Source organism: Martes martes (assembly GCF_963455335.1).
Source record: "Martes martes genome assembly, chromosome: 2".
NCBI classification, from domain to species: Eukaryota; Metazoa; Chordata; class Mammalia; order Carnivora; family Mustelidae; genus Martes; species Martes martes.
The window spans coordinates 18,785,056-18,806,612 of NC_137889.1; the positions used below are offsets into that span (position 1 = coordinate 18,785,056).

The 21,557-nt window shown below is 49.9% G+C and overlaps 1 protein-coding gene across 1 annotated transcript in view; it reads left to right on the forward strand.

The window, feature by feature from the left end:
• Positions 1-20,209, forward strand: part of PRAG1 (PEAK1 related, kinase-activating pseudokinase 1) — a 47,346-nt gene extending 27,137 nt beyond the window's left edge. Inside the window, exons 4-6 of the mRNA XM_080797617.1 lie at positions 1,033-1,190; positions 11,905-12,662; positions 18,659-20,209. Of these exons, the coding sequence (XP_080653743.1) occupies positions 1,033-1,190; positions 11,905-12,662; positions 18,659-19,852 (2,110 nt within the window). The 3' untranslated portion in view covers positions 19,853-20,209. The remainder of the gene's footprint in view (positions 1-1,032; positions 1,191-11,904; positions 12,663-18,658) is intronic.
• Positions 20,210-21,557: the final 1,348 nt, after the last annotated feature.

The following is a 21,557-nucleotide window of genomic DNA, read 5'->3' on the forward strand; positions in this document are numbered from 1 at the left end:
CAATGTTGAACACAAGGAACAGTCGATACATTCTTGACTGTAAGGTCATGTGCATTAAATAAGGCAGCTCTGATGCCAGATCAATATTGCATTGTATATTTCCTACAGCCGATATTGAGATATAGATCTGCTGTAGTGGGAACAGGACTGTCATCAGGAAATATCAGTTCAGACAAATCTGGGTTACCACCAACAGGGAGAGAGCTAGATTGATTGTGGTCTGCCTCACTTGGTGGCAAAAATGTCAGGTCAGAGTGAATATTCATGTAGTCCTTGGAAAAAGGGAAGGAGAAATCAATAAGCTAACTGCTTTACCTGATAACAGGCCGTGTTTTCTCCAAGGCAAGTTATTTTTCTCTTGAACTTGGTATTCCTGTCCATGATATGTTAGTAATGGTGTCTTAGAGATGCAACAAAAGATTTCATAGAAAGCCTAAGGGCAGATTCTGAGCTTCAGGAAGAAGGGTTATGTTAAGGTGTTTCTGAGCATTGTACTAGAAGTCTGGTTAAATTGATAGAAAGTTTTCGTTAATTCCAAGGAATAACCTAGACCCTTTGAAGCTCTGTTAAGAGAGACCAGACAAAAAGAAATCCCACCTTTTTAGTCCTAATTTGTAATTCATTTGCCCTGTGATCTTGCAGAAGCTACCCAATCTCCGTATATCTCTGTAATTGACTCGTATGATAACGTTTGTGTTTTTCTTCATAGAGATGTTATACAGCCTACAATAGGGGCCATAAATGTTTTGGCCAACAGGGTTAGAATATGAAGGCGGTTCCTCCCAAATCATGATTTTGGATTTGTCTAAATTTAATAGAGTCACCCGTCCTAACCATACTTGACAAATCTACCATTCACATGCATAAGTTTCAAAAGTGTGCCCGTTCTCTCTTCCCAGGATCATTTTTTTTTTTTTTCATAACTTGCTGGTGCTTCAGGTTTCCAGAGCATAGTAGGTTCGTGACCCATTGCCTGGCTTTTGAACTGAACCCAAATTAATCACTTTACTTGTTTGTTCTTGCATTTTCCAGGCACCTTTTAAAAATGAACAAAAGCAGCTCTGATTTGGAAAAAGTGAGCCAGGGCTCTGCAGAGAGCCTCAGTCCTCCCTGCAGGGGCGTCCACGTCAGCTTCAATACAGGCTCCACGGACAGCTTGGCCTCGGACTCCAGGACCTGTAGCGATGGAGGTAACAGACTTGACCTTGACGGGGAGGCTTAGATTCTCCCGAGTCTGGAAGGCTGGCCTTGGGCTCACTGCTAGGATTTGGAATGGCTGAGCTAGACCTACCGTCTTGGTTCTGCTTTGCCCCTGAGGTAGCCTCCACCGAGGGGCAGTTGCCATTAATTCCCGGTTGGATACATGATGAGGCACCTCATGCCACCCTGCCTTTTCCACCGACACACAGTGTGTCCACTGGCTCCTGGGGTGATGAGCCATCTATGTATAGGTCTGTCTTCCATTTCTGTCCTTGGGATGTGTTCTCGGGGGATTAGTACCACCAACCACAAGTTTTTACCCTCCACGTTTCTCTCTCTCCCTCTCCGCCATCTTGTTCATTCCTTCATGTGCATGAGGGCACACCCCTGTGCACACATGCACACACTCACTTGGAAACAGCAGGCAGTTACATATATGTTTGTTGAATTAAAGCATGGAGGCTTCATGAGACTACCATCCATCCCACTCCGTGGAGAAAGCTCTAAGGTGTACTATGTGGGTATGTCCTGACTGGGCACATTCCTGAGAAGGAACTCTTGTGTTTCTGTAGTCGTAATAGGTAGTGTTAAAACCTCTCACCATTTCAACATTCTTTGTGTGTGTGTGTGTGTGTGTGTGTGTGTTTCTTCTGCTTTTCTCTTAAACTCGCTTTAGCACGTTAGTTTTCGACATGTGCTAACATGACGACCTCTCTCACTCCAGTGGAAATATTTCTTCCCAGTAGGCAATTTTGGAGTGGAGACTTCCATCGTCAAGTCACAGTCACCAACATATTTCTGTTGGAAAGATGAGTACTGCAAAGTCTAGAGCATATGTTGTGTCAGTCTGTGGTGTGTTCTTATGGGAAACTTCTAATAGCTCAGACTTTAAAACAGGAAGTCTCTTAGTTTTGATTGGGGTGGGATGCAGCGAAAGAGGGCTTTCTTTCTCTGCAGATTTTCCCCCTTTTCATGGTTCTGTCTTTATCATGTGCCAGTTATTGAGTGGGAATGCATTTCAAAATTGGGATTCCTAGATCAACAAAAAGTGTATGCCTTGTTACTAGACTTTGGGTCCTTAGAATGAACGATTTTATTCTGCTTATGAATGCTTATGCTTTCTCCTGCTTATGGCTCCTGCTTATGGCTCTATTCCCCAGACCATGCTTCCTTTCCGCACCCTCCCTTTGTCATAGCTATTAAACAGCAGTTTAGAGACCACCTAGAACCACACTGGTCATGAAATGTGAAGAACCCTTTAGTCTGCTTCTCATCGTTAAGCAAGGTGGCCTGCTTCCAGTCTATTCCTAAACAGTTATCTTTCAATCCCATGAATTCTTACTTGCTTTTACCTCATAGAAAGAATATTGAAGCATTTATCCATCACACCTTTTGTGACTATACCTAGCCCTGAAGCTGAGAGAGTGGATCTGAAGGGAGGTAGAGTTAGTTCAATCTAAAGTTCCTAGAGACCAGAATGTAGTGTCTTCTTTAATATTAAATTAAAAGATATCATTAGACTATTTGTTTGGTCAATAAGAATTCACTAGTGAAAAAAGATGCATTTTCCAGACTTTTTGTATCTGCAGTAAAGATGGACCTCAGTGAGTTGAGAACAAAGTCACTCCAGAGTGTATCATAATAGTTTGTGTAAATTTCTTGGAAGCTTGTCAGGGTTAGTGGTTAAAGTTAGTTTTCTACTATTTGGGTTTTGTGGCAAAAAAAAGTTTTAAATTTTATTTAAAATGGGGGGTGGGCACCTGAGTGGCGCAGTCAGTTAAGTGTCCAACTCTTGGTTTCGGCTCAGGTCCTGACCTCAGGGCCATGAGACAGAGCCCCGCGTTGGGCTCTGTGCTCAGCGGGGAGTCTGCTTGAGGTTCTCTCTTTCCCCTTCCCTCTGCCCCTCCCCCACTTCTCACATGCATGAGCGCACGCTCTCCCTCTTTCTCAAATAAATAAATCTTTCTAAAATTTTATAAGAAAAACAAACATAATAGAAATATATTACTTTGTTGAATTTTAAAAACTGGTGTGTCTAAATTTTAGGTTTACAAAGTGTCATCTTTATGTCAGCGTTCACTTCACCTCTTCAGGCTTGTACCCCATGTCACATCCCTCAGAGCACATCTGTTATCCCATCTGTCCATGCGGGCAATTCAGCTGAACAGTGAGTCTACTCAGTGGAAGGAAAAAAATCCATGAAAGCAGTTGTTTGGTTGTTGCTTGGCTTGGAGGGACAGACCACACGTGTCAGGACAGATCCATGCACACCGCCAAGAGGTGACCTGTGGGGAATAGCCAGGAGGCACGAGGGTCGGCTAAACGATCGCCACAAATGGTCATCAGAAGACTCTCATGCTGGGGGCGCCTGGGTGGCTCAGTGGGTTAAGCCTCTGCCTTCGGCTCAGGTCGTGATCTCGGGGTCCTGGGATCGAGCCCCGCATCGGGCTCTCTGCTCTGCGGGGAGCCTGCTTCCTCCTCTCTCTCCTGCCTACTCATGGTCTCTGTCTATCAAGTGAATAAATAATAAAAATCTTTAAAAAAAATTGTTTCTTAAAAAAAAAAGAAGACTCTCATGCTGTAAATGGTTCCTTTTAAATAGGGGAACCTAATGTCCCATGGCGATCATTTTCCTCTTCAATTTAGGGTAATGTTAAAATTCAGTGCCACAGTTTAACGCACATCCCCGACGCCACGTTCCCACAGTCTGGGAGATTAGAAAGTGCTCTGTCGAACCGAAGCTGTTGGCACCAGCAATGGGTAAGAGGTCTGGCCACACAGTGAATTTAGGTGTGGATTCACATGAAGGTCAGTGTTCGTGTTTTTATAGCTAGCAGACCAGAAATATAGCCAGGTTAATGAAATATCCTCATGGTAGTCAGCTACTTTTCCTCAGTAATTATGCCAAGGATTTTTTTTTTTTTTAAGATTTTATTTATTTATTTAAAAGAGAGAGTGCACACGAGCAGGGTGGAGTGGCAGAGGGAAAGGGACAAGCCCGCTCCCCGCTGAGCAGGGAGCCCAACGCAGGGCTCAATCCCAGTTCCCCAGGCTGAGCTGAAGGCAGCCGTTGAACCCACTGAGCCACCCAGACACCCTCCGCCCAAGAGGATTTTTTAAATATATGCATTAGTTCAGTCATTGACTTGATAGATACTTGTCGAATCCAGACCTCGTGCTGGGTACGATTTTAGATGTTGAACATAGAGCAGTGACAAAAAAGGCCCAGTTCCTTCTCTCCGATTCCAGTGGGGAGAGAGGGACAAGGAGAAAGATAAAGGGCTAAAGTAAAATAGCCCACGTATCAGACGGCAGTGAATGCTATGGGGGAGAATCAAGCCAGGAAGTGGGCGGGAAGGGGTGGGCAGATCTGTCAAGAGGAGAGACAGTCAGTCCACACAGATCAGACATCAGTCGGGAGTGACAGCCTGACCTTCACTGAGCATTTGCTCCTCTACTCGGGCTGTTACCTGAGACTCCGTAAGAAGAAAAGGCGGCCCCGAAAAAGGCCTCTAAAACTCCCTAGCTGAAAATAGTGTGTTCTGACTGTCAAACAGGCTCTCAGAGCGCTTGATCCTAAATTGGCGGGTTTGGTCTAATAGATTCCATTTGGTGTTTTGCTCTAACACGGTGAGGCCCGCCTCACCCCCCACCCCTGTGGAGACACACTGAGTCATGGGATCTGTTCTGGGAGATTGATTAGTGAAGGAGGAAGAAGCTATCCCAAAGGAAAAGATAGTCATTTTTAAGAATGTCTGTGGCCTGAGCCCTTACAATATCACCAAAGTGAAGCTTTACCTTCGCTTAAACTATTCCCTTTAAACTGAATTTTAAAATATATATTATCACTTCAGTAAAGTCAGTACGTGTCTCTGAATAACAATTCACTTGATGGGGAAAGATCTGACAGGAAAAGTCAGTGTCATCAGATACCCTCTAAATGAGCTCCCACCTTTGAAATTTTGAGGATATTTTTCTATATCGTCTCAGAAATTTTTATCCATATATTTTTTTTTAATTTTTAAAAAGATTTTGTTTATTCACAGAGAGAGAGCACAGGGGGAGTGGCAGGCAGAGGCAGAGGGAGAAGCAGGCTGCCTGGCGAGCAGAGAGCCGAATATGGGGCTCCATCCCAGGACCCTGGGATCATGACCTGAGCCGAAAGCAGATGCTTAACTGACTGAGCCATGCAGTCTCCCCTTTTATCCGTATTTAAAATGTCGTAAACCCCAATGGGACACATTTTTATACTTAGTATATCTCAAAGTCTTTCAAATCAGAACCTCTGATTTGAATCTCATTCGAATCAGAATCTCATTTTTGTTAATGCTGCATATTTTGTCATTATGCAAAGTGGTTAAACCCCTCTCTTAAACAATGCATGGTTAGGTGATCTTCATTACCAGTCTCAGGTAAGATCCTGTGACACACCTTAAGATAATTTGGTGAGCCTATCTGTAAGATAAATTCTTAGAAGAAGTGGAATCGATATGTCAAAACAGACGCATTTTCAATAGACGTTCCCAGATTTCCCTGTAAAATGTCAATTTATACTTCCATCAACAGCATGGGAAAGTGCTTCGAACTAATTGTTAATTTTACTGTTAATTTGGAAGAAGCCCCCTAAATGATACTGTGTTCTCACAGGAGATGGGGAGCGCAGGAGTCCAGGGCTGCACGGGGGTGGTGGGCATGGAATGTTTGCCAAGAGCCAGTTTCCAAACTGAGACCTCCTCTTTTGCATGTAAATTGCATTCACGTCTTGATTATTGTTTCTTGGGATGATTAAGTGTTCTGGAGAGACTCCTCACAAACGGCACATCTCCCTGCCAGTTGTAAAATGTTAATAACATGCTTCCATTTTCAGACCACGTTTACCTTCTTGAGAAAGCAAGCGTTCTTTTTGAAGGGATACTTGACTGCCTTTTTTTTTTTTTTTTTTTTTTTTAAACATTTAGAGTTGAGCCTTTTTGATTGTGTGACTGAAGAGTTTGCACAATTTTTCCCTGGAGGAAAAGCTACATATGAGGCTAGACCGTTCCCTCTGCCACCCACTTCATGTATCAAGGGCTGGGAAGAGAGGGTTTAGTAGAAACCATCAAGAGTGCCATTTCTGTGTGCCATGGGCAAGGGGCCCGCATAGATGGCTTTCTCTGAATGAGGCCACAGGCCGTAGGAGGGGTTTGATCCATCTGCTTTTTGCCCTGTGCCTTGCATTTAGTAGGTGCTCAGGAAACATTGAATTAACAGGTAAATCTTTACAACCATTTCCAGCTGAACAGTCCATATCCTCATTTAAAAAAAAAAAAAAAAAAAAAGATCCATGGAACACTCCCAACTTTTTCAAATAAAAGAAAATTCCGTTTGCTTTACCTTACTTGCAGCTGGAGAATAGCCAGACCCAAAAGCTAAGAATTTGGAGCTTGGGTGCTCCTGGCCCGGACTCTGCCCTCGGCCTCCACATTTGTCCTGGGCAGCTGCTGTCAGAAGGCAGAGCTGTGCACCAAGGGAGACAGACGGGCTCATTCACACAGCTCAAAACTGGACTGACCACTTCCTCCTTAAGCCTGCCTCTCATTTTGGCTGAAGAGAACAATGAAGGTACCTATTAAAACCCAGCAAGAAGAGAGGACTCTATAATAAAAGAAAACATCCCAGTACTACGTTTGAACTTCTGGCCTGCCTTTCTGCCTTGGCTTTAAGCTGTTTATCCCAACCACTAAAATCTTGATTTCTTCTCTGCTTTCTAAATACCATGGCACCAAACTCGTATTCCTTCCCCTTGGTCTTTTTAGGATCCCACCCGCTGTCCCATATGTGATATGGAGCTTTTCCACCAGAAACACTTTTTTCTTCCCTGAAATGCGCACCCCATAGAGATACAGACGTGTTCTACTCGATAGTTGGCTACTGGCTTTATACGCAGAGTTGGAAATGGGAAGAAGAACTTTTGGAGCTCTCTGGCCCAATTAGTATGAAAAGTCATTTCAAAACCTACCGGTGATGTAACTATGATGAAGGCAAACTTCCCAGAAAAGTATTTTCCATTTTCACCTTTTTTTACACTCTTCTCTGTAAGCCAGAATTTGGAAACGGGGTGATCTAGCACCAGCGTAAAACCAGGATATATTTGAATTCTTCTCATTGCTGTTGAAGCTGAGTCCTGAGAATATGGGCTTTGGCCAAAGTTTTTTCAGGAGTTTAGGGTTGGGTTTTTTTTTTTTGTTTTTTTTTTTAGTCACATTTTCCTGAACCAATGTTTTGCCTGTGATTTCTGTAGCTATTTTAGGTGTCAAGGCATATCTGTCCCCTCTTTTTTCTGGCTCTCCTGAATACAGAGTGTGGCAGCTGTTGCAAATACAGTGGATGGATCCTGGCTAAACATAGGGGTTATAACACCAACACCCGCACAGTCCAAAATCCACATATAACTTCTGCCTCCCCAAAAATGTCAACTACTAATAGCCTACTGTTGACCAGAAGCCTGATAACGTGAAGAGTCAACTCACACGTATGTTGCATGTTGTAGGTATTATATACTGCATTCTTACAGTACAGGAAGCTGGAGAAAGGAAAATCATAAGGAAAAGAAAATACATGTACGGTGCAGTACTGTATTTATTAAAAAAAAGAAAACCCGCATAAGTGGACCCATTCATTCTGACCCCATGTTGCTCAAGGGTCAGCTGCAGTGAGAATCTAGCTGCTGTGTTTCCTACAGCCACGTTCATGAGGAGGGTCCCCCGTGAGAGACTGAAGAAACTGGTGGAATCAGAGTGGGTCTTTAGGGGTGCCCTCTGGTCCCGTAGCAAACAGGTTCTGCTTGTTTCATGGTGGAGGAATCGCAGTTTCATCGAGAAGGGCCGCACGTTGACATCTCTTTTGGAGTAGCCCCGGGATACCACCAGCTGAGCTGTTATGCGGACCTCCCTGGGTGCCTGGGGCTCTCAGAGTGAATGATGGACTTATCACTAGTTGTGGTTCCAAATCTGGAGGAAAACTTCAAGAAACCATAAGGAAGGAAGGGAGGGAGGGAAAGAAAAAGAGGGGGGAGGAAAAGAAAAGAAAGAAGAAAGAGAGAGAAAGAAAAGAAAAGAAAAGAAAAGAAAAAAGAAAAGACCTTAAGAAGGATGCCTTATGTTGGAAGGTGGTTGTGCCTGTTACAGAATTAGGCAATTTTTTTTTAACCTCAAAATCACCATATGTGTACATAATCCCCAATTATATGGGTGAGGTGCACGTTTCGGGTAAGCCTCACTTCCCTGGATGAGGTTTGGGTGACGGCAGCCCTGCCCTGCTGGGGACGTGTGTGGTCGGGGGTCACTCGCAGTCAGTGCCATCCGCTAGTACACGCTTTGTTGGGTGACAGACATGTAGCATCTAAGAAACAAAGAAAAATGAACCGTTCTCCACCTAATACCCGGTCCTCCTTCCAGATTTACCTACAGATCTGATCAAAGCCACACAGGAAAGCAAGGGAACACCCGGGGGGTAAGGGAGAAAATCACTTCCTTCCCACTGCCTGAACACACAAGTTATTTTTGGTGTGGAAGCAGAACCTCTCGATTCTCTTTGGTAATCTAGGGAATAAGAAGGGTTACAGATTTTATTTTATTTTATTTTATTTTATTAAGATTCCTGCTATCCCCACAGATTGAAAAGTTGACCCCAGGGGCAGTTGAGGGAGCTAGAGATAGCGAAACCGTGGGAGGGGGCGAGCCCTCTGTCTAGCGGTATTTTATTTCCAGGGCAGCTTTGAGACAAAACGCTTGTTGGGAGGGGTTGAAAATGGAGCAAGTGGCCAAAATTATAGACTGTTCCCTGCTGGAAGGGACCTCCACCGTGATGCCATTCGGCCAGTTTTTAAATGAGGGAACTCAGTCGGGTGAGGGCAATGGCGAGTCCGGGGCTGGTCCTGCTGTCCGCCCTCAGACCACAGTCGAGGCAGAAAAGGCGGTGAAGGGGGCGTCACGGAGAGCTACACAGGGAGGCCAGGATGGGGAAATAGCACAGGGCTTAAAGCGGCAGCGAGCCCAGAAATTGATTTGTCAGACACATCCCGGCCAGCAGGACTGGGGACCAGAAGGAGTCCTCTCCATAGGCAGGCTGTCCCTGTCCCTGGAGACACTGATTAAAGCATTGACCAGAGACTCTGATCACATGCTCCCTGCCTTCCCACATCCCCCTACCCCCGCGTCTGTTGATAACAAACGGAGACTCTGACACTTAGACCCATTCTGCTGTCCAGAAAGCAGAAAGGCCAGAAGATGGAACTGTTTTCCTCCTGGCTGCCCTCCTGCTCGTCACCTGGGAACCTGATGGCTAAGGCTTAGTGTCCTTTGAGAGCCACATATGTAAGGGGTCTTGCTTTTCCATTTTTCAGCCCAGGAGCTAGCGAGGGATCCTCCCCCGGCTCTCTCAGCCTCTGCTAGAGGGAGGAAGTGAGTGGATCGCCCTGGCCTTCTGCTGCCCCCACTGCTGGCTGCACCTTTGAGAGGAGAAATGTTCCTTCCTGGAGAGTGTGGGGTAGGGGACACACAGAACCCAGGGATTCAGAACATGCTGAGATCAACTGCGCTCAGGGTCTCCGGGCCTCTGGCTGCCTGGCTCTCGCTTGCCCCGCTTCTGACTGTGGGGGGAGGTACATGGGTGTGTAGAATTGACTGGCCTGACCGTGTGCCACTGCTGCTTGGTTTATCACCAACCTGGCCTCCTGCAAGGGTGTAAATCAGTCACGCAGCCTTGCTGGCTGAGGGCCCCACCTGTCATTAGCAACGCAGGGTGAGGTGGGAAGGAAAACTGACTGTGATCTCGATAAGCTACTGGGCAGCACGAGTGCTTGCCTAGTGCAGACACGGGAGCGTGAGAAGTACTGTGCTTTCCCTGGGGTCTGGGAGGAGAGACAGCAGAGCCAGGGAAGGTGCTGATGTGGAGCCCGATGGCCTCTCTGTGCTGTGTGGGCTTGTCTCCGCACGAGCCTGTTGATTCCCCGCTCCTGTGTTCATCAAGCTGCCTGCATCTACCTTACCCTGCAGTGAGCTTTGCATCTGGGCTTGTCCCGGACAGGAGGCCCCCACTGCTGGCTCCCTGACTGTGCTGTCATTGGTGAAGCTGTGACATCGATGTCAACGCCTGCGCTGCCCAGGGCCAGGGGAGCCCTGAGGACGTGCACGTGCCCCTTGCTCCCGAGGGGGACCCTCCTCTCAATGGAGTGTCCCCAGTAAGGAGACCCGGTGTTGATTGGAGGGGCCTGGCGCCCATGCTTGTCCCTCGGGGGCCCCTTATGTCCCCACTTCGGTTGGAGAAAGCAGAGGGGGACTCAGCGTGGGCAGAGAAAGTTGTTGACGCTGCGGGGGCAGCCCTAGAAAGATTGTGCGCGTCCACGCAGAGCTAGTTTGCCTCCTTGGGGCCTTTCCCTGTGCGCCCGGGGCCCGCGTGTTTGCTGGAGCTCTTGCGATCTGGTCATGCTGCTGAGGTAGGGCGAGGTGCAGAGGGACACCACGTGCCCTGCCCTGAGGATGACACGGCTTGGGGAACTCCAGAAGGGGCGCATGTCCCTGTGCTCTGGCCTTGAATGGAAGACCTGTATTACTCCCACCTTTTAACCTTCGGGATACTGAGAGGCATTTTACAACCTATAAATACAGTGAGTGCTTCTGTTATTGCCCTCAAAGCTGCTATCGAAAGAGTGGGGACATCCACCAGTCGGTTCTGAGAGTGAAGGAAATGAGGACTATTTCAGGTTGCCCCTTTCTGTGCCCAGTAGCGGTGCCTTTTTTCTTGCCTATTTTTACCTGAACTCTTGTTTCATTGGGAAAACTCCATTGTCTACGCTGACATGAAGAGTGAAGTCCAGTTTTCGTCCTGTCTAGACTGGCCCTCCAGCTCCCCGTCTGTGATGTTTCCGAACATCCCCATGCTCTGGGGGTGGGAGAGGGGGCTGAGGCCGTGATGGAGTCCCCCACCCTGCCCCCCATCAGGGTCGGCATCCTGTGTGCCCCACTCTGGGAACCGGGAGTCTAGGAAAGACTCGCTTTCCCTTGAGATTTGTTTCTTCATTTATAAAAGTCACATACCTCCACCTTCTAAGATATTTCTGGGTCCACCCTGCCCCCCAAGGCACCAGGGTGTTTGTCAAAACTCGTAGAAGTACACACCAAAAAGGGAGAATTTTGCTGTAGGTGAGTTTACCCTCTATTAACCTGACTTCTTTAAAAAATCCATTCAAAGCAAGCATTAAGGTTTGCTGTTGTCATTATTGGCATTGCTTGCAAAACGTTGGAAACAATCTAAGTGTCCATCATGAGGGGATCAGTTAGCTAAATTATGATACTTGCATAGGATGATATGTTACGGGATCACTGTTAAAAAGAATTAGGATAGATCTGTACATCTGGTGTGAAATACCTTCTTTGAGTAAATGTGTGTTGTGCATTTGTTTGGGTCATTTGGCAAATCTCCGGAAGGATTCCTGGAAATTGCCAGCAGTAGTTTCCTCTGATGAGGGAGCCTGGGTGCTAAGGGATGGGTGAGGAGGACGACTTCACTGGCACTGTATACCTTTCTTGCCTTGTGAATTTTGTTCATTGTGCATCTGTTGTCTCTAAGAAATAGATACAAATAAAACAAATTGCTTTGACTGCAGGGCCTCTTAACTGAGTGTCATTGGCCTGTAGCCTGATTGTTGCTGTTTCTCTGTTTCAGGCCCTTCGTCTGAGCCAGCGCACTCACCCACCAGCAGTGGGAAGAAGCTCTTTGCTCCTGTTCCCTTCCCTTCAGGCTCCACTGAGGATGTGTCCCCCAGCGGCCCCCTTCAGCCCCCGCCTCTCCCCCAGAAGAAGTTAGTGAGCCGGGCAGCCTCTTCCCCTGATGGCTTCTTCTGGACCCAGGGGTCCCCCAAGCCAAGAACGGCAAGTCCCAAGCTGAACCTCAGCCACTCAGAGACCAATGTCTGTGCCCACGAAGATCCCCACTTCAGCTACTCCTCAAGCCCTGGGAGCCGCCATCGTCCAATCTTCTCCTCTTCTGAGCCCCTGGAGAAAACATTCAGAAGCAACGGCCACCGGGTGCCAGCGCCAGGGCTGGCGGGTAGCCAGAGCAGCTGCGGGAGCCCCAGCCTCCGGGGCAGAGGGGCTCCCTCGGCCTCATCCTCCCAGCTGAGCGTGTCCAGCCAGGCGTCTGCCAGCAGCACCCAGCTGCAGTTCCACAGCCTGCTGAGCAGCATCAGCAGCAAGGAGGGCACCTATGCCAAGCTCGGGGGGCTCTACGCCCAGTCTCTGGTCCGCCTCGCGGCCAAGTGTGAGGACCTCTTCATGGGCGGCCAGAAAAAGGAGCTGCACTTCAACGAGAATAACTGGTCGCTCTTCAAACTGACCTGTAACAAGCCCTGTTGTGACTCGGGGGATGCCATCTACTACTGTGCCACCTGCTCTGAGGACCCCGGCAGCACCTACGCTGTGAAAGTAGGTACCACCCCACCCCCCTCCTTCCATTCTGCACAGCCATCTGGCCCCGGCTGCGACAGAGCTGCAGCTCGGCCGAGTCCTCTCACAGTCCAGGCTGCCAGAGCGGACTCAAAGCCAGAGTTCTTGCTAACACTTAGTGCTCACCGATTTCTCGCTCAGCCCGGCCCGGGACACCGTGTGGGAAGATTTGTAGTGTGAACATGACATTCCTCCTCTGGGTTTGGGAGTGAGCCTGTGTGGTCTAGTTGGATTAGGGAGACAAGTTGTCTTTTTAAGGCAGCAGAGAGTTCACTGCATTCACTTATTCATCAGATTTTTACGGAGTGCCAGTCGTGTGCCAGGTGTTTTGTAAAGGTCTGAGTAGACAGAGGTGAACATAAGGTTCCTCTGGAGCTTGTAATCTAGGAAGGGAGACAGCTACTGAAGATACTGTTCTGCACGTGTTAGAGCTGGAGAGAGCCAGGCCTAGCATCATCTTGAGCAATAAGAGTAATTGTATCGATTAAGCATTCACTCAGCAACAAGCCTCTCGGGTGTATTCACTCCATGACCGCACAGTGTCACCATGCAAATAGGCTTTACAGATGGGGGATGGGAGGCACAACATGATTAAGTCGTCTGCCCACAGCTAGCCAGCAGCTGAGATGGCTGCGAACGGTACTTTGTTTTGCCTGCAACACCTCTGCTACCATCCTGTCAGTTCCGAGAAGTTAAGAGACTAGTTAAGAGACTAGCCCAAGGTAACACAGCTCTTAAATCTTAAATCTTTGCCACCAGATCAGGGCTATTGCGAAGGAGAAAGAGAGCACAAGCAGGGGGAGCAGCAAGGAAAGGGAGAGGGAGGAGCAGGCTCCCCGCTGAGCAGAGAGCCCAATGCAGGACTTGATCCCAGGACCCTGGGTTTAACCCGAGCCGAAGGCAGATGCTTCACTGACTGAGCCACCCAGGCGCCCCATGGTTTTTATATTTCTTTCTTTTTTTTTTTTTTAAGATTTTATTTATTTATTTGACAGAGATCACATGTAGGCAGAGAGGCAGGCAGAGAGAGAGGGAAGCAGACTCCCTGCCGAGGAGAGAGCCCGATGCGGGACTCGATCCCAGGACCCTGGGATCATGACCTGAGCTGAAGGCAGAGGCTTAACCCACTGAGCCACCCAGTGGCCCCATGGTTTTTATATTTCTGAGAGCTTGTCATGTGCGCTCGGATATCTAGGCCCTCCTATAGTAATGCAGTTAGCCCCATTCTCTGAAGGACAATGCAGAACATCCAGCTTTCCCAGAGGAGGTGAAAAACAAGCCTTCCTCCTTATTTCATTAGAAATGTAAACCATAAGGAGACAGAGGATAGGCCCCCGCCCTTTAAGGAAGACAGTCCCCGGGTGTCCGATCTGACTTTGCCAGAGACTTGGCAGCTCAAGGACTATCTCGGTCATGTATGAGAAGGAAATTCGGAGAACAGCTTCAAATATTCAGAGTCTAGGGAACAACGGCATCAGTTTGCAAGCGCGCCGGGCTGGGTAATTGGGGAGTGGGGGCTTTTGGAACATCCTTTCCCACGTGCAGCTGTTCCACTTCATTAACGCCGCAGTCTAGACGGAACGCAGTCATCTGGACGCCGCGGGCCGGAGCGGGCCCCCTCCCGTGCCGCTGCCTCCCCGTCCGTAGCTCACTTTGTCTGTGGCTGGGAAGCAGAAACCTGGTGCCCAGTTCCCGAGAGCAAAAGCAGGCTCGCACCTGCTCCCACGAGACGCCGGGCCCCCTGTTTATAGGCTCAGCGCCCTGCAGCAGCCAGGAGATTAAAGCCAGCTCTCGGAGCCCTGCTCCGGGAGTATGCGGTAGGGGAAAAAGAAAAAAAAAATCATCAGCTGTGTGCGAGTTTCTGGAGCTGCTTTATTCCTCAGTCAGCTCCAACTCCGGTTCAGTAATTAGGGACCTGTGTTAAGCCAGCTGGGCCTTCTTTATTTAACAAACGTGACTTCGCCCAGATTTTTAACTGCGAATGAGGCTGTGGCTCCGAAGTTAAAAGTGAGACTTGGCTCAGCAGAACCTTTGAAATTGGAGCTGAACCAAAGGTTTGTGTGGTCTTGCACCAAAACCCAAGTGCAAACTCCCTAAAGATGAGGTGGAGGGGGTGGAGCGTTCAGAGAAAGCCTCCCTGCCCCCCGCAACCCTTCCTCTACCCACCCCCACCATGCAGTGCTGTGAAAACCATCCCAGGGGGTGCCCGCCCAGGCCCGCCACCTTTGCACTGTGCTGACTCGCCGATGCGGGCAGCGAGGAAGCCGAGGGTCCTAGCAGAGGACTAGCTCGCTGATTTTGAAATGCATCCAGCCCCGTTGCCATTTACTCTGCTCCTTCATTTACATGTCTGTGCAAGCTGTCCGCGTGTTTACTGGGCCCCGGCCTTTGATAGCCTTGAGAAAAGGGCTCCTTGGAAACAGTTCCCAGGCCCTGGCCAGCTGCACCCTCCAGGTTTGTACAGTAACCCCCCAGCCAGCTCTGGGTTGCCTCACCACGTGGCTCCAGCCAGACCTGCAGAGCAATCACCACGGCAACATTTTCCAGTGCGTACTCCCTGTGGGCCAGGCACTGTGCTAGGAGCCATACCTGCCTTGTGTCATGGACCGCTCACGGTGGCCCCAGGGAGAAGGGACCTATCATCATCCTGACTGCAGAGGAGAAACCGGACTGAGACACATCAGGTCAGTCCTCATTACCTGTGGATTCTGTATTTTTGAATCCACTCTCTATAATTTATTTGGAACCCCAAACCCTTTTCTGTGGTCGCTGCAAGCACAGAGGAGGGGGAGATTTGAGTCACCCGATGGACGAATTCCCAGCCCGGGAATTCGACAAGGCAAGGCCCTGGCTTCCTGTCTCAGTGCTCACCTGTTAACTAGGGTCCTTGCTGTGGTCTCTCCATGGCCTCGTTCCTCCCATGTTTGTGTTTTGGGTTGATGATTTCCCTGTTGAAAATGACCAAGCTAGGCGCTGCAGTCCTGTCTGGGGTTCCTGGGTGCCAGAGGGCTGGGGTGTGGCCCTGGGAGAGTGTTAGATAAGCTTCGTTTGGGCCTGAGTTAGGTGCTGTCTGCCCTGAGTTCTTGGTTAGCGAATCAGCACTACCAGCTGCTAAAGAGTCTTTAAACAGAAACAGCCACAAAATGAGGTTCCGTACTGGCGAGTTGGCAAAAATCCTGTGACCGGACGCTTATTAGAACTTTGCCTTCTGTTTCGCTTCAGAGTACTGGGTCGGTGTTCACTCGTACGGTGTTTGTGGCTACTTAAATCACTGCCAGTGTTTGCAGAGCTCGGCGGTGAGCCCGGGTCTTTTTCACTCCCGCCCCCGGAACACATCTCACTTGTACAGTCTTGGGCAAATCATTTAACCCCTCGGAGCCTCTGTTTTCCTCTTCCGAAGCAGCGTCTGCCTCCTCTTTCCTCTTCGGGTTGTCTGAGATGTAATGAGACACTGTGTGAAAAACGCTTGGTGGGCACAGGGCCTCACACGTGCGAGCACGAGGCTGCTGTCTGGTGGCCGAGGAGCTCTCACAGGAGAGTGACCTCGACAGATCCGTGTACCGTAGTTGGGATCGAGATGTGAGACCACTTTTCTAGGACTGTAAATTCCCTTTCTATTTTTTTTTTTGGAAGAGTTTTAAAAATTTATTTGAGAGGAAGAGAGAGAGAGAGAGAACAAGCAGTGGGGAGGGGCAGGGGGAGAGGGACAAGGGGCTCGATCCCGGGACCCTGGCACCATGACCTGAGCCGATGGCAGATGTTCCACCAACTGAACCACCCAGGTGCCCCCTCCCTTCCCTTAATAATGTTTCAGAAGACTTCCACTTAAAAACCAAATGCAGTTGGGTGGGCTAGAATAAAGAGTCTGCAACAGTGCCCCTCGGATATGTGTTCCAGAATCATTTCTGTTCGTGTAACAGAAAGCAGTGTCTGGGGGAAGAACGTGCTGCCATTTGATTTCCGTTTTACTTCTGTAAGAGAGAGATGACAACACGAGGGTGTCCCCTCCCATCTTCCCCCCTCCCCGTTACCGTTTTTAAAAGTTTCCTCAGAGGCTGGGCTCTGTTACACTGAGAAGGTTTGTACAGCCGCAATCCAAGTAAGTCTCTGGGAGAAGATGCTTGCAGCAGGACTCCTAAAGATCTCCCCGTTTAGCAGGTGGCGCTTCACAGACGCTCCTGTGATCCCTCGTGTGCGGCAACACAGCAGCCCAAGGGGTTATCCTGGGTCATCTGCGGGACGATAAGTTACAGGTAGAGGCGAGGGGCCTCTCTCTGCAAGCCTGCACACCGATCCTCGCCTTGCCATAAAGCGTGGCTGAGGCTGCAGCATATCCTTTGGAGAGAGGGGACCGCAGACCATCTTCTGCCCCTTTCATGTCATTACAGGGACATTGAGGCCTGACCGAGGGCCATGATGTCTGGCTTGAGACCCTCCAGTTGTGGCAGCTGGAGGAGAATGAGCGTTGCTCGAGATGCTCGGGTGGCTGCCGCTGTCATTAGTATTGGATGATGTTTGAGAGGCAGGGGAGAGGCACTCTTGGGGTTCCCCAGGGGAGCTCGAGATCACCTGTGCTGGTTTATTCCTACCTCCAGTTTCGAGGGTGCCTTGGGCACTTTGGCATCCCTAACCCTGGAGAGCTTTCTGTTTTCTTTGGGCTCTGGGACTCAGCCTCAGAGGCTATAGCGTGCGGCTTCCGTATAGCAGTGCCATTAAAGTCTGCTGGCCCCGCAGGTGGTGGCAGCTCTCAGGCCTGGCATATTTACCTGGCTAGAGAAACCAGGGCAGCCCGAGGGACCTGGGCCACATCCTCGGGGGGCCTGCTTCTGTCTCTGAGATTCCCTAAGAAGGGAGCACCGCAGTGGTCAGACATTCCTGCTGTCAGGTAGCTGCCATCGGGTGCGAGGGATGGGGAGTCAGGCTGACGGCCTCGCATGGTCCTGTCTGGCTTCCTGAGAACTTGTCCAGGCCACACCGTGAGCAGACAGATGTCTTCCTACTGAGGAGCCCCACTCCTGCTGGGTTGTGTAGTAATTTCATGTTTAACTTTTTTTTCAAAAGAAGATTTATTTAGTTTAGAGAGAGGATGAGCAAGCAGGGGAAGAGGTGGGTGCGGGGGACAGTGGGCAGAGGACAGAGAAGGCATTGCAAGCAGACTCCCTGCTGAGCACGGAGCCCGACTTGGGGCTAGATCCTAGGACCTTGACATCACATCCTGAGCTGAAATTAAGAATCACCCACTTAGCAGATTGAGCCACCCAGGCACCCCTATGTTTAACTTCTAAAGAGATTGCCAAACTGTGTTCCAAAGTGATGGCACCATTTTCCACTCCATCAGCAATGCACAAGGGCTCCCTTTTCTCTGCGTCCTTACAGACACTTGTTACTGTCTGTCATTCTTATTATGGACATTCTAGCGGGCGTTAACTAGAAGCTCACTGTGGTTTTGATTTGCATCTCCCTAATGAGTACTGATACTGAGCATCTTCTAAATGCCTGTGGCCATTTATATATGTCTTTGGTAAAATGCCTATTAATATCTTTTGCTCCCTTTTGATTGGGTAGCTTATCAACTAATTGTTGAGTTGTCAGAGTTTTTTGTTCAGTTTTACCAAGGAAATCATTTATCAGCTATATATTTTGTAAGTGTTTTCTCCAGCCTATGACTTATCTTTTCCTTTCCTTAATGGTATCTCTAGAAGCACAAAAGAAGAATTTTGATCATTATCTACTTTTTTTCTTCTGTGGACCATGCTTTTGGTGTGGTATCTGACAACTCTTTGCCCAGCCCAGAGTCTCAAAGATCCCTGTGTTTTCTTTGAAAATGCGCATTTTGAGCTCATACGCCTAAGTCATCGTGATCCGTTGCATGTACAGTTCACCTTTTTGCAAATGGATCCCCAAATGTCCCAACAGCGCTTGTTGAACAGGATGACGGAGTCCCCTCCTGACCTGACTTTGCCTTTTCCCTGCAGATCTGCAAAACCCCTGAGCCCAAGACAACCTCCTACTGCAGCCCTTCTGTGCCCGTGCATTTCAACATCCAGCAGGACTGTGGCCACTTTGTCGCCTCAGTGCCCTCCAGCATGCTCACCGGTCCGGATGCCCTCAAGGACCCTCTGCCTGCACCGCCCTCACACCCCCCTGCCCAGGAGCAGGACTGCGTGGTGGTCATCACCCCAGAGGTGCCCCACCAGACCGCCTCTGACTTTGTGCGGGACTCGGCCACCAGCCATCAGTCGGAACCCGAGGCTTACGAGCGTCGCGTGTGCTTCCTGCTTCTGCAGCTCTGCAACGGGCTGGAGCATCTGAAGGAGCACGGCATCATCCACCGGGACCTGTGCCTGGAGAACCTGCTGCTGGTGCATTGCTCCCCCCAGGCCTCCCCTGGCCCCGCCGCGGCCACCCCCCCACCCCCTGTCTCCGCGGCCACCTCCAGTGCCCCCGCCTCTGCCGCCACCCCTTCCCCTGCTGCCGCTCCCTCTCCTTGCCCGGCTGCTGCTCCCCCGGTGGGTGGCGCTCCCAGCCTCTCAGCGGCCCCCGCCTGCCAGGACGGGCCCCGTGAGAAGTACCTGCCCCGGCTCATCATCAGCAACTTCCTGAAGGCCAAGCAGAAGCCAGGTGGCGGCGCCAACCCGCAGCAGAAAAAGAGCCAGGCCCGGCTGGCGCCCGAGATCGTGTCCGCCTCCCAGTACCGCAAGTTTGATGAGTTCCAGACCGGCATCCTCATTTACGAGCTGCTGCACCAGCCCAACCCCTTCGAGGTGCGTGCGCAGCTGCGGGAGCAGGACTACCGGCAGGAAGACCTGCCCCCGCTGCCCGCCCTGTCCCTCTATTCGCCAGGCCTGCAGCAGCTCGCGCACCTGCTGCTGGAGGCCGACCCCATCAAGCGCATCCGCATCGGCGAGGCCAAGCGGGTGCTGCAGTGCCTGCTGTGGGGGCCACGGCGGGAGCTGGTGGAGCCGCCGGGCGCGTCGGAGGAGCTGCTGTGCGCCACGCTGCACAACTGGATCGACATGAAGCGCGCGCTGATGATGATGAAGTTTGCCGAGAGGGCGGTGGACCGCAGGCGCGGCGTGGAGCTGGAGGACTGGCTGTGCTGCCAGTACCTGGCGTCCGCGGAGCCAGGGGCCCTCCTACAGTCGCTGAAGCTCCTGCAGCTTCTGTGAGCGCAGCCCCCGGCCCCGCCCTTGGGCTGCCCGCTTCCCTGCCTGACCCCAGACCTCCACCCCCCAACGCCCCACCTTGCCTTGGACACACCTGCCTGCCCCCTGGGAAATGGTACAGACGACTGTCAGACTTGGATGTAATATATATATAAAATATCTAAATCCGAAAGGCGGCGGCTGTCCTTCATTGCCCACTCTGGCCTCTCCTCCGTTTCCCCCCAGTTTCCTCCTACAATTATGTCCACTTCTGGCTCAGCACCAGGGCCTGGAGACAGTTCTGCCAACAGAGCAGAGCCTGTACTCTGGCTCGGCTGCCTCATCATGGGATCGCTTCACTCTCTGATCAAATGGCTATTTAAAAAAAATAACAAAAAACATTTTGAAAAAAATGGGGGATGGAGTCATTAGCAAAGCTCTTTTATTGCCAAGGACACCGGTGCGTTAATATCTTGGTGGGTTACATTGCATCTAAGCCTCTGAGCAGTGGCTTCAAGACCACCTGAGGTGTCCGTATCTCACACTTCCGAGATCCAGAGGCAGGCCACTCCGCTGTGGCAGGCCACTACCCCCAGGCGTGTGGGCACCACTTAACCTTCCCTGCTCCCCTCCTCACCCAGCAGTCTCTTGGAAAGAATCCAGACTCAACTGTGAGCCCAGCAGAGGTCCAGAACATAACCCCACTGCTCCAGATCCGTTTCCAGTGTGCTAAAGGGGTTGCCCTTTGTATCGGTCAGAGTCCTGGCTCAACTGGAATCCATCCCAGATGGTTCAAGTGAAGAAACTCTAACAGGACCACTTAGAGAGGCATGGGCAGGGTTAAGAGCAAAAAGGAGAAGAGGAGGCAGAAGCAGGGGCTGAGGTGGGAGAACTAGCTAGTCACCCTCCCTTTCCGACCTGTCATCCCCAGGTCAAGCCCAAGGGGGGCTCAGGGATGGAGTTGGTGGGAATGGCCTCCGCCAGGAAAGGAACAGGGAAGGATGGGCTGGGGGAGACAGGGCAGGCAGCATGCTGCCTCTTCCCTCAACTTGATAGAGAACAGAGGTATCCCTGCTCCCAGACCAGTAACCTCCCGCTATTCTAAGCTCCATTCAGTTTCCATCTATAAAACACCTGTATTCAACACGCTTACTGGCCCCTACTCCCTACTGCGGTCAATATTTGTCACTGTGCCTTTAAAGTACATGGAGAAAATTAGGAAGCTCTGAATCTTTCCTCCACAAACTAGACACACAAAATGTTACTAATTACTTATTTGAAGGGAGAAAGCCCCAAGACCCTCGGATTTCTACCTAAAGGGTAATCTTCCACCTTGTGAGCTAATTAATTTCTTAAAACCTTGTTAATAACTATGGACAATTGTAAAACAAATGCAAAGATCTTAATGGATGTCCTAGAAATCTGGGAATGTGGTTAGCAACCAGGACGGGGACATCTCACAGGTCCTCTTCTGCATGTTAATTTCACTCCTTTTGGACTACAGGTAAATATGCCCCCATTTCCCTGTGACAGCCGTGAAGACAGCGCCTGTGTGGGGCACACTTGTCGATTGTCGCCTGAGCATTGAGGAAGGAACTGAATAGGCCAGCTTCCAACTGTATTTAGACAAGAGAAAAGAGCCTTCGGATGTGGAAATCATTATTCTTCACAGGACTTATCTGTTTCGGGGGCAATATTTTGTCAGTGGTTTATTCCTGGGAATTTTCCA